This window comes from Petromyzon marinus, chromosome 17 (assembly GCF_048934315.1).
Source record: "Petromyzon marinus isolate PM22_M1 ecotype Great Lakes invasive population chromosome 17, UKy_Petmar_22M1.pri1.0, whole genome shotgun sequence".
In the NCBI taxonomy this organism is placed as follows: domain Eukaryota; kingdom Metazoa; phylum Chordata; class Hyperoartia; order Petromyzontiformes; family Petromyzontidae; genus Petromyzon; species Petromyzon marinus.
In genome coordinates this window covers 19,302,534-19,315,552 of record NC_133683.1, presented here as the reverse complement: position 1 = coordinate 19,315,552, position 13,019 = coordinate 19,302,534, and the positions used below count along the sequence as shown (strand labels likewise).

Here is a 13,019-nt window from a genome sequence, read left to right as displayed (position 1 = left end):
TGGAGGGGCCGAGGCACTGGGCTATGGAAAAAGAGGTGGAAAATTGTAAAGGGGACTCCCCCATCGAATTCCTTAACATCAGGGCTTATGCCAAACACACTTATGCAACTTTCTCTACCATTAGGTTAATGTTAGGTTAGATAGACACGTAACCATGCGCTGATTGAAATATATTCTAACACGCATGGTGTGTGTATTAAATCATGCTTTTAACAATTGATTTTAAAAAGTGTATGCGAGTTATATGCCAATATTGCATTCAGGCAAATAGTATTGAGCATAAGTGAACATATGAAAAAGAAGTTACTGTACAAACAGCCATAAAACCATGCTAAATAATAATATACTCTTGAATGGTGACCACAAATTCTGACAATTGATAAGATCTTCCCGTGGGGGTGTGGAGGCGAATAATTACAAGGTACCGTTCGAGATTACTGGATTAAGAACAATTTAGGTTTATATAGTGTCTAAATAAACTACTTTTAAATACTCTTTGTTTTTTCCGGTAAAGTCACGTAGGTAAAATAAAACTAAATTAAATCACGACGTTTCGGAGGCAACACAAGCTTCCGTCTTCAGGTGGAACAGACACAACAAAGTTCGCTGTACAGCGAATTTACTAGGTAAGGCCCACTGAGCTACGTAGCTCTTTTTCAGAAGCGACCTGGCCACAAATGACAGCTCAACGAAGTGGCTTACGTGGAAATTAATGGCAGCCGAATATATAAATGCATGTTGATTCTAAATGTGGAGGAAAAAAAAAACGGAGGACCCGGAGAAAAAAAACACAGACACCACGAGGAGAGAGAACATGCATACTCCAAATATAGGGGTGTCAAGGTCGGGATAAAACCCACGACTTGCGGCATGCCAGGCGAGGGAGATAACATCTCGCCACCGTGGAGACTGCGGTGTTGAAATGCAGCCGCATCTCAAGCTCTTGCACAGTAACTGGGAATATTTCAGAGAGAGGAGAGGCTGTCAGTCAGAAGAGGCAGAGGGAGGAGAGGAAGGTCTTAAACCGAGACTGAAATAGCGGCAGGGAGTTGGTAGCGCTCCCACGCCTGGTGGAAACGACTTCCAATACTCTGTGGGAAGTAGAGGAGAATGACCTCCCGCTAAGCAAAGGTTGACTGGGGCTTCAACCAGAGAACTCTTCTTTTTTTTTGAGAGAGATATAAAAATGAAACTATTTTTGTGCCCTCAACGGAGCGGTGGCAGAGTGTCTGAGCTGGCGATGAAGCCGCGAAGTGGCTCGCAATGCTGTTGAGGTCGCTGCTTTGAAGTGAATTACGGCAGATCGACTGAACTCCGTGGGTTTTCAGATTGCCGCTTCCTCCCGACAGTGCCCCCACGGGGACCGCTTGCCCGTGACTGTGCCGTCAGCCGCTGTTGCGTTTCACATCGTTGGCACCGCCTGGCCTGGGCAGCCGTAGCAGCCGTAACGGCTGTCGTGCGGTGGTGGCACAGGATAGTTATTAATTGATGGTGGAGGCCATTCTTTTGCGAAATGGGGTCCCGGGCACAAGTGCCTGGGAGGTAATAGGGGGCGTCCCTTTATTTCATTTAACTCACTCTGTTGTTGTTGTTGTCGTCGTCGTTGTATCCTCACATCTTGTAACTCAATTTTAACCCACTTACCAATGTGGTATCGACTGCAAACTTGGTATACTTATGTCATATTGATGATAATACTACATTCTGTCATAAAAATATATATTTTCAAACATTCTTTTTTATATGTTATGTTTCGGCTTGGGTCGAATTGCCCACGGTAAACTGACGTTGGCTGTAATTGGCCACGGTCCCCTTACGTTATGGCAAGCTTCGGGGCCACTTCTTGGAGTCGTGGAGTTCTTCCATTACTAGTACATTTCATTAAAGCGTGTTTAATAAAAGTTTTTTTTTTAAATATTACTTATTTTAAATGAACTTGGCTGCGCTTTGCGACATTGTCAAGGAAACACCGTCGTGTAAAGCTACCCCCCCCCCTCCCCGAACGAAGTCTGTGCATGGAAAGAAAATGTTCGCGAAACGCCATTCTTTAATTTTGGGTTTTAGAATTACGTTTTTCAAGTTTTTTTTTTATTCAAGCGCAAAATAAGGTGCGATTGTTAATGCACAGTGCCATGGACGACGCAAGGCGTGGCGTGAACCAAGAAGCCAGCTGCGATCATTTGAAAACGACACAGATGCTAACGCGGCAACTTTACATTCCAAGTCGCGTTGTCCTGCTCTGAGAAAATGCGAAACAAATATGAGCTTCAGTGGATCCCTGCTTTCATTAATAGTGATTAAGTGCCAAGCAGCGTTACACTTGTAGCGATCATAGTGAAAGCATGAATGATTCCATATCGGCCGTGATGCATTCGTGGTTCCCGGCACAAGGCTAAACAAATAACGGCGGGTATTAAATTGTATCGATCGCGCAAGTCGGACCATGCAGTTTGCATGCCACGGTATTGATTTTAGTAACAAGCATGTAATGTGAAACGCCTAAAAGCCACGAGCCTCTCTATCCCGCTAACCAATTAAGGAGATTATAGGCAGCACGAGCAAATAGGCGGCCAGCACGATTTTCCAAACCAGTGGACGGCTGTGGAAATGTACACAGAGCATGGCAGTGTTTCTGTGTGCATGTGGGTGAGCGCTCCGCGTGTGTGGTGGGTGCTTTAGCTTGCGTTTTACAATATAGCCCAAGTGTTTTTTGTTGGTGGGCGTGTGTCCTCTCGATTCACGTGAAGCGTGCACACACAGAGCAAAGGTTTGGGCTGAGCTCGCACGCTGCAGCACGGCGTCCGTGTGCCCAGACACGCGTGCCTGAATTTAGATTGTGCTGGAATCGACACTGGCATAATCACTTTCAGCATTAAACCGCTACTTTTCTTTGTTCCCGAGCAAGAAAACAAGTCGCAGTCGATCTATAACGTTTACCACCCCCACTGACTGCGGTCGCTAGGCAGAGTTGTGTATAATCGCAGCAGCAGCAGCAACAGCATCATAATCATCACAGCCCTGTGCAAGGGTTAAATTGGGACAGCACTTTGTTAAAAACGCAATGCAGTTAGCATGAAAATAATAGATAGATATCTCACCACAAAATCACAATTGGCGGCATATTATGCGTTAACTGGGCAACAATGAGGCGCGGAAGGAGTGAGCGGACCATAAACCCAGAAATACAAATAATGTATAACATATGATTTAAGCAGACTGTTGTAGGATGGTTAGCTTTCTAATTCAGCAATACAAATGTATAAAGCGATGAGTATTTAGGTTATCGTCCGCAAAGGGAGGGACAGTACCAGGTATAAGTAGAAAAGACGGAGTTGAACTCCCCTCCACGTGGAGGCCGATGGCACGCCAACGTTGGGACCAGCGGCAAAGCTTATTGGGATTTATCGGTGGTTTAGTCGAGGCACGTTGGGAATTAAGGCAAGACATGAAAACTGCATCAGGCCGAATGTTTGTCAGGGTTCTTGCTGCAACTGCAGACTAATGCGTGTGTTGGTGTCTGCGTGCTACGGAGCCCAACATACATGCACCGGCTGTAAATTTCTGCTTGCAAATTACACGCACACACACACACAAGGATAAAGATCCCTGCTATAACCTTTCACAGACTGTTGGCCCAAGTTGCTATTTAGGGAGCGCCTCTGAAAGCCAGCATGGCGCAAAAAGTGGGCTGGTGTGGTCTCTGAATGGTGCACGAGTTGGGGTGGGGAACAGCGCCACACCTATTCACTTTTGTGTCCCCATTGCTGATGTTTACACACCACACCAGGTACTTGTTTAAACCCATGCAAGGGGCCAGATCCGGTTCAAATGTCCCTCCCCCCCACCGGTGGCTGGGAATCCATCTCAGGTCGCCGCGGAGTGCGCAAACTGCAGCCAGCCACCCACCCACGCCCCGCACACAAAGACTTTGACAGACTGTTGGAGCAAGTGCGCTGTTCGTGAGCACCTACTAAGGCCGAGATGACACACAGAGGCGTGGGTGGGCCACACCACGCCCAACCGCCTATTGTTTATACACCGCACACACTAAACACAATTATCCCCCCGTATAGCCTTTGACAGACTGTTGAAGCAAGTGCTGTTTGCGAGCGCCTATAAAGGCCGGGCACGGCACACGTGCGGGGCTGGTTGGCAAAGCACCACACCCGAGACCGCCTTTGTCTCCCGAGTGGCGATGTTTACACGCCGCACCGGGTACTCATTTGAGGCCGAGTCGACCTAGGGCAGGCCCAGTACCGATTCAAATAATCATCACTGTTTGTTGAACCGTGATCGGGAATCGAACTCGTGTCGCCAGGTTCGGAGCGCAGCGCGCTCGCTATCCGCTAAGCCCCGTCGCTCCGCACATGCGCGCAGGCACCCCACACACGTGCCATTCGAGTTCACGAGAAGGGGGGAGTGGGAACACATCGCCCGCCTCGTCACAGCGTTTCCCCATCGCGATGGCGACCGTCACGGTAGCGAGTTGGCGTCAGAGCCGCCGCCCCCGCGTCTCGCGCTGTCACACACGCGGTGGAGGCACGCACACGTGTTGGCGTTCGTGCGTTCTCTAGCCCCCCCCCGTGTGTTCTCTAGCCCCCCCCCCGTGTGTTCTCTAGCCCCCCCCCGTGTGTTCTCTAGCCCCCCCCCCGTGTGTGTTCTCCAGCCCCCCCCCCGTGTGTGTTCTCTAGCCCCCCCCCTCGTGTGTTCTCTAGCCCCCCCCCGTGTGTTCTCCAGCCCCCCCCTCGTGTGTTCTCTAGCCCCCCCCCCGTGTGTTCTCTAGCCCCCCCCCCGTGTGTTCTCTAGCCCCCCCCGTGTGTTCTCTAGCCCCCCCCCCGTGTGTGTTCTCTAGCCCCCCCCTCGTGTGTTCTCTAGCCCCCCCCCGTGTGTTCTCCAGCCCCCCCCTCGTGTGTTCTCTAGCCCCCCCCCCCCTCGTGTGTTCTCTAGCCCCCCCCCCCGTGTGTGTTCTCTAGCCCCCCCCCGTGTGTTCTCCAGCCCCCCCCCCCGTGTGTTCTCCAGCCCCCCCCCCCCCCCCCCCCCGTGTGCGGTGGTGTTTTGCTCGGCGTTAATACATGTACAGGAAATGTCTGTTGAGTCATCTCCCCGTCATCGTCATTATTATTAAGCGTCGCTCGTGATCGTCTTCACGTGCGGTCTGCAGCGAGCTGGCACGCGCTCGCCCCCCCCCCACATTGCACGAGGGCCGATCATCCTTCTTGGCAAAAGTGCGTTTGTAAACTAAACAAAAAGATGATGCAGCATCGTGCTGTCGCACAGTCATTTCGCGATGGTTTATGGTTTGACGTGTGACAGGACACGCCTGCTCTGACCATCATCCCTCGGTACACTAGCAGTGCCCCCCCCCCCTCTGAATAGTAACAGGACACTGTTTGCACTGCGGTGAGGGCAGCGTATTTACACTTGATGCGACTTCACGTGCGATGACTGTAGTAAGGCTGTTCCCTTGATGAATGTTATTTTCATTTCTCAATCCCATTGATAAAGAGAGGTCCCTTCCAGAGTTCTTATCTGGGTTGTAAGTAAGCGACTGCTTTGCCTGCCTTGAATGATTTACCGTATAATCACCCATCTCATTGTTATAATGTACATGTTGGTGGCGCAACACTAGTTATTAACGTTAAATGTTAAATATTTTAATCTACGTTACGCTATACAAACCCAAATAAGCTGAAGTTCAATTCCCGGGCCCTGCTGTCACCAGTGCTGTGTGATGTCTGAACAGGTCACCTCGTTAACCAATCTGCACTGTCAAGTCAGTTTTTTTTTTGCTTAAACACACGTGTGGCGTCTTTCTGGCACAGATCTGCCGCTCAAAGCGCCATTGCATTCGTACTTGTAAACGTAACATGTTTCAAATTCCATACAATGAGAAAAATATACTATCTATAGTTGTGGCCAGTGTGGTTGAAGTATGTTCAAACAACCCACATCGAATACATGACCTTTACCCATCAGTGGATTGACAAAGAGGCTATTAAAAAAAACATTTATATTCATACTATGTGTTTCTATGCTGGACTGCCAGTTGTCACTTTTTAGTATTCCGTTACAAATCATTTCCCCCACCCCCATACCTCGTTTACTGCCGGGGCACAAATTAAGTTTACGCTCACCGCGAGCATCGCCGCTTAAAATAATGCCAATTACAGCGATCGTGCCGGCACGGCGATGCACTTCGTCGCGGGCCCGTAGCGCTCGCATTACCCGTTCTGAAAATTGTTGGTGGCACGCGGCGACTGAAAAACCCACCGGCGTCTCCCGGACGAAGCCCCCCGGCGCGGCCCGCGTCTGGCGCGCGCGGTGTGATTTTCTGTGGTTGATTAATGCCGAGGCCAAGCAGGCGTGTCCTGGTTGCCATTCCAGCCCTAACCGAAGCTCCTGCTCACTTAATCCCCCCCCCATCCCCCCCCGCTGTACATGCCCCAACCCCCGCCAACCCCAGCCCACCTCACGGCCCCCCTCCATACTGCGGCACGCTGGCGAGCGCTCTGCCTACCGCGTGCCCGCCCAATGCAGAGTTGAGCCGTGCGATAATCGTTCCGATAGGGCTGATGAGGATGAGGAGTCACCCTTTGTGTGTTGGCTCTACGGGTACTCATCCCGGTCGGCGCTCGACTGCTTTGTGATGCCTCCTGTGCCACGGCACGAGATGGTGAAGTGAAAAGAGGGCGTTGCTTCTCAAGTGAATTAAGCACGTTTTTTTGTATCCTTTTTAACAAGGCTGCAATGCAGTTCCCCTGGAAACACGTTCATTATTAATACATACGTTGCCAAGGAACTTAACACGTACAATTTGTGTTTCTGGGGTAATAGCAATACACTTCATCTTATTTACTGGACGCACTTATGAACCTGGCCCTAGTAAAGACCCACCGGCTAATGAATGATCTTATTTCAATATGCAGTCCCGCTCTATGACATCACAAAGCTATACCCAAACAGCGCTTATGGTTCTTGATTTAATTATCACCGGTGTGTTTTGGCTTGGGCGTCTCGTAACGATTCGTTTCACCCTCGTGATATGATGAATTGTCCCAATTCAGGTTTGCGATTCGATTCGAGAATCAATGTTATGTGCCTGTAGTGGCTGCAGGGGTCACGTGAACCCATTGAATAAAAGAAAAGCCCACAGCAAAAACATTGATTCTCGTGTGCACAATTCGTTGCACGTCTGGAAACAATGCATCGATTCATAGATTAAAATCGATGTTTACCTTGGAGATAAACATGCATTGAAGTGTGTACAAATCCATTTTTTTAAGCAAATGATACGAAAAAAATAAATACCATTGTTGCAGGGAGTGGTGGTGACTGATTATTTTACTGCTCTCTGGATCAGGTAACCTGAGTTTGATTCCCGGCCACGGCTAACAATCAGTGGCGAGTGATATCCAAACTGGTCCTGGCACCCTACTTCATGGTCAACGTGGTGAAGTATGGTCGAATAACCCTCATGACCGAAAGGCATGATGGAGAAGTCACCTCTGTAGGTTATCCCCTCCGCCGGTATTGCGAGATTTCCTTCGTCCCCGTGATGCGTCCTGATTTTTGGACCCCCGAAGTAGCTTGCGGCATCACCGAGTGTGACGCCGTGGTGCTGTGCCACCCGGCCCCCCCCTGCCCTCGTGTCTCCCTGCAGCTTGCTGTTCACCAAGGTGAAGCTGGAGACCCTGTGCAAGGGACCGGACGAGGCGCTGCTGACCTGCAAGCACATGCTGCAGATATGGAAGGCTTGCTACAGCCTCACCAACCCCAGGTGCGCCCTAATCACCCCCCACCCCCGACCGCCAGTGCAATAGAAGTACAATGCACTTCCGCCATCGTCATCATCAGGCTGTCTGTTACTCGGTGCGGGGCTCCTGTGCGTGATACGATGTGTTGCCGAATGTGTGCACTGGCTTGCAATTCACAACGCCTGTTCTATGCACGGTGGTCACCCATCCGGGCACTATCCAGACTTAGCTGCCAAGAACCGTTAAGGTCGAGTGCATTCCAAGTGATTTGGTCAGAGGCGGAACATACATTGTCCATCATAGTAACAAGACCTCCACATCAATAATATTAATTGTTAGTAAAACTGCCAATACGGGGAGGGGCGGGGGGGGGGGGAGCCCTGCATTTAATGTGAAGGCCTTTGCAACTGCTAACTAAGCACACTGATCGCTCAAAAACATGAAGCTTAATATTGAGCTAAATGTATATCGGCAGCCTTTATGAGGGATTTGACATTAATCATCAGTGTTTCGTGAAGGGTGCCACTGCAATAATTTGTGTGGAAGACTCTGGGTCAGTTGTGTTGCATCCAAAGTGCCGGCTAAGAGGTTTTGCGAAGGTCACACTCTTAAACGTGGCAAACACTGGCAGCAGGTTTTGCTCGGCCAGGTAGCCTCGCAGTTGAGCGCACTGACGTCTTATCGGAGCTTGGCCGACAGCTACTGTGGCCGCCCCGGTAAGTTCTGCATCGAGATTGTGGAGTTTGCCCTTGTACGTATGTATGTTGAACTTCTTTCACACCGTACGTAGCCAACCGTGCAAATCGGAGGTGCGCGAGCGAATCGGAGGTGCGGGATAACCAATGTGACCTTCAGAGGTTGATGCAGATTCCTTGTTTAGCGTTTATCAGGCTGTTGGGGCAAGTGCTGTTAGCGAGCACCTATGAAGGCCGGGGCGATACACGAGGGGGGTGGGGGGGGTGTGGGGTGGCCAGCATCATGCCCGGCTATGTTTGTCTCCCAGTGCTGATGTTTACATACTGTAGTAGGTTCTCAATTAATGCTGAGTCAACCTAGGGGAGGCACAGGACCAGTTCATATAATCGTCACTGAGTGGGAATCAAACGTGGGCTGCCAGCTTCGTAGTGCAGTGCGCTAGAGAACCAAAACACAAAGACCTCCCGTATAGCCTTTAACAGACTGTTGGGGCAAGTGCTGTTAGCACACTGTTCATTCAGCAGCTTGGAACATCAGTCAGGAACAAAGCACGTCCACCCAATTAAGACAGTAAAATTATTTGCACCTATTAACAATAAATAAATAAAAATGACAACTTTATTTCATACGAGCACCGCCTGTGCATTTGCGCTGTATGGGGGGGGGGCACGGTGGTGTGACGCCATGTTTTGTTCTATGATTATTGATGTCGACTTGTTTTGTCAAGTCATTCTTGAGCTGAAAATATCAATCTCAGAGCTAGAACTGTTTCCCCAAATCAAGTGAAGAACCTAACGTAATATTGTGGTGGGGTGGGGGGGAGTTATGCAAAACCGTGCTTTGTTTGTACCAAACCGGTTCGCAGTTTTAATATAAAATGTATTGAAATATCATAGAAGTTAAAATAAAGTTCTTCATATGGAAATGTCCCAATTTTATGTTTCTTTCTCTGACAGCGATTCTGGCAGAGGAAGCAGCTTGCTGGACAGAACGATGGCTGACAAGCGACACCTTCAGTATATGAATCTTCCAGACTTCAGCGACCCAGAGACCGGTAAGACAAGATGACCCAATGCACGTACACATTGGCGGGGATTCTGCTTCCTTCACTTTGTCCTTCTCAGGCCAAACAAGGCTTGCTCAGGGGAAGGGGTAAAAAAAAACTGATTTAAAGGTTATTTTTATTTTACTTTTATTTGCTTATTTTAGATCTGGCTATTTTGGGGTTGTTATGAGTTCTTGCTTATGGAAAAGTGTTTCCCGTCTGTAGTAAAAATGTTGTTTTAATGCGATGACATTGCTTTTTTGGGGTTTGACATTGGGTTTGAGGTAAAAGATGAAGCTGTGAATTCCTCAATTAAGTTCCAAGGCTGCGAGATGTATAATTAGTGAAAGTTCTGCTGTAATCTTCCATCATATTTTTAATAAGTCGTAATAAAAATGCTGTCCATATTTAATTTTGCAAACGTAATTAAACAAAAAGTTTAAACCCCCGTGACACGAATACTCGATGTCTGTAAATATTGCGTGTTTTATTTTAAAGCATCTCCATTAGGGAATGGCTTTAAAAAAAAAGCTCAACAGGTCCATCAATAACTCTGTTGCCTTAAAGTAAAAATATATAATAGGTGAAGTTTGGAGCAACGGCCCTTGTGCATAGCACATGAACTAGAAAAAAAACAGAGTGATTATTATTGTATCCTGTAGAGTCTCGTGTGACATTAATTGCCACCATATTCTCTCCCATCGTTTACTTTCTGCTCAAGTCCATATTTATTTTTTCATTACTCAGGCCTCACCATCTGTTGTTATCGGTTCACCTTGGTTCAGGTTTTTGTCTGCCTACTTAGTCAGAGCCAGAGGACCTCGGTGGCATTGTGCTTTGTGGCCAGAGGGGAAAATGGATTGGGTAGGGTCGGCGGCAGCCCTGCCAACATTTGGGCCCGTTAATTCTTGGCGCTGTCCACCCATTTAGCGACGGGGTAGCATCGTTATCGAGCGTGCATGCGGTGCCACTGAACTGGAGCTCACGGATCGGGGGTGGGGGGGACCGGTGGGGGGGGGGGGGGGAGCAGACGCTGGGCGTTGAAGAAGAGGGGTAAATTGAACAGGAGGAGGAGGGCTCCATTTTGTAAACTGCAAAAGGGCCCATGCCAACCACGCTGCGCCACTCGCTAGGGGCAGCTGTGGCCTTATTCCTTCGTCCCTGCGTGCGTGCCTTACACAGCGGAGTTTCGAGCGCCCCAAATGACCGGTGAACGATCCGAAAAGTCGACGGCACGCAAACCCCCTTCCGCGGTCTCGCCGTCCCCCTGCCGCTGCGCTCCATTCCCGGCTGCCACGACCGTGTTGCTCTGCACGCTAATGGGTTTCCATATTTCATAAACGGCCGATTGTAATCGCAGAGATTCCACCGCGTAGAAGCGGTGTTGCTTATCGTCACTTCATATCATCCTAACAGAGGTCCTATTGTTGCAACAGTTGCAACTCGGTAGAAGGCAATGTCACGAGAGGGGAAAAAAGGCGAGCGGACGTTTAGCTGCAGGGTAAAAAACAAACGATGAGCACGAAAAGAACTGATGAGGTGGAACGAGGTGGCAGACTTGTGACGTTGGCTTGGTTTGCTTTTTAAAAAATTATATATTTCCTTTGTGACGCGACTTCTAATGACCGTTTTCATGTGTTGTTTTAAGGCACCCTGCCAGACGCTTACTCTCATGGTTTTCTCTCCCTGTTTTCGGTTTGTAAGTAGCTTTTGTTTACAGGCCATTCATTGCACCCCCACATCGCTGTTTGTCTGTCCGTCCTGTTTTGAGCGAGCCCGACAAGCCACGATCTTGTTTTTGTTTTGTTTTTAAATCACCTTTCCTCTTTCCACCACCACCCCCTGCATCCCTCTTTTTATTTAGCTTTTTAAGCACGTTAATTCGTATGACTTTTTAAGCACGTTAATTCGTATGACTTACTGCAAAAGGCCAAACGGGAGTGAAAAAAAAACACCCAAAGCTAGTTGCTTTTGTTTAAAGCTTCTGGAGTCCCACCCTTGTTTGTTTCTTTGCCCGTAAGCTTTGTTACTCCTAAGCACACACCCACTAACCTTTGGCCTCCCTTCTTTGTCGAGCTCACTGCCTGGCAGCCTGCTGTCGTCACAAATGACTGCGGCACTCTCGCTGTCTAACGAGACAGGAAGCGTGGCCACTCCTCCGCTTCTCCCTCCCCTTGGCTCAGTGTGCAGCATGGCTCCCTGGCTGTTCGGTATCCCCTGTGTGTAGGGTGCAGCAGTATTGACTGTGGGAGGAGCTGGAGGTGGTCAGGTCGGATGGGTGGGTGGGTGGGGCCGGTGGGCGGGCTGGGTGGTGGCTGTGGATGGTTGGAGTTTGCTTGTGCAATTGTGGGGACGTGTGTTTTTTCCCGTGTGTGCTGGAGTTGATGAACTGCACCCAACTGAGCATGGCTGACGCTATGTGGCTGCTTTTATGATCCTCGTCCCATGGCTGCGTGTGGCACGCGGACCCCTGTTCGGTTGCCACGCGGACACATGCGGCGTGCGTTATCACACTCTTTCAAAGGTCGGTTCGAGAAACTGAGGTGAAATGTTCACGTTGCATCTTAAGGGGGACCTATTTTTTTCTTCGTTTATGTGGTCGAACTTGGCCGTTTCCATCGTAAAAAAAAAGCTGTTGGGGTTGAGGCTTCAAAGCTGTCAAATTATCAGGTAAATTGTTAATGATTTCTCAGTTGCACAATTCGTGCTTTAAATGTATGATTAACTCAGGCATTGTTTCAGTGGCCTTCATGTATGACCAGGTGAAAGTCCATTGTGACATCATGGGACATTGAGAGCTGTTTGCGACTTGGTAAGGCCTTCATCCAGCAGTGCATTGACCATGGCTGGTGATGATGATGATGATGACGATTATAATTCGTGGAGGTGGAGCGAAGAAATAAGCACGTGCGCAGGGGCTAGATGACAAGCTGCATTGAAGAACTCAGAGAGGTGGCGACCGCTTGGGACACCCCCTCATCCAGCTGTGAATAGATCATGCCCGATGACGACAGTGAATTCAGATGAAAGTCTCAATCTCCCATTACATTACGATCCGTAAAGTGAGCATGGCCTAATGAGTCTGCAACCAAGTTAGCCTGAATCCAGAAGCTAAGCGGGTTAGAACCTGTTTAATATTTGGATGGGAGAGACTGCCTGGGAATACCATGAGTTGGCAGGACAACAATGGATTCTTCAATCTATCTGAGAGGAGTTTTAAGAAGGTTCTCCTTGTAATGCGTGGGATTCCTCCGGGTACTCCGGTTTCCTCTCACATGCCACTCGTTAATAGAATTGCTCAAACATTCCAATGCAGGACTCTTGTGAAAGAGAGTATTGAGACTCTTCAGGGCTTTCTGGCTGAACAAAGGACCATTCGTATTATTATAAATATTATCATTATTATTGTGGTGGCCAATGGTGTTTTTTTATGCATCAACTGCCCTCTGCCATACAAATGTGGAATTTCCACAATTTTAGGTATGCCAACAAATATAGTGCCTCCCAGTGCTTATTTGGCATGG

General features: G+C 48.9%; 1 protein-coding gene across 4 annotated transcripts in view; it reads left to right on the top strand.

Annotated features, from left to right (window-relative positions):
• The window catches only part of LOC116943206 (tetratricopeptide repeat protein 7B-like), a 126,421-nt gene that overhangs the window by 69,419 nt on the left and 43,983 nt on the right, over window positions 1–13,019 (top strand). For 2 of the 4 annotated variants that reach the window (XM_032955873.2, XM_032955874.2), the window contains 3 exons: window positions 7,661–7,777; window positions 9,407–9,504; window positions 11,144–11,194. In XM_032955873.2, the coding sequence (XP_032811764.1) occupies window positions 7,661–7,777; window positions 9,407–9,504; window positions 11,144–11,194 (266 nt within the window). The remainder of the gene's footprint in view (window positions 1–7,660; window positions 7,778–9,406; window positions 9,505–11,143; window positions 11,195–13,019) is intronic. The other 2 variants (XM_032955876.2, XM_032955875.2) reach the window with 1 other exon arrangement.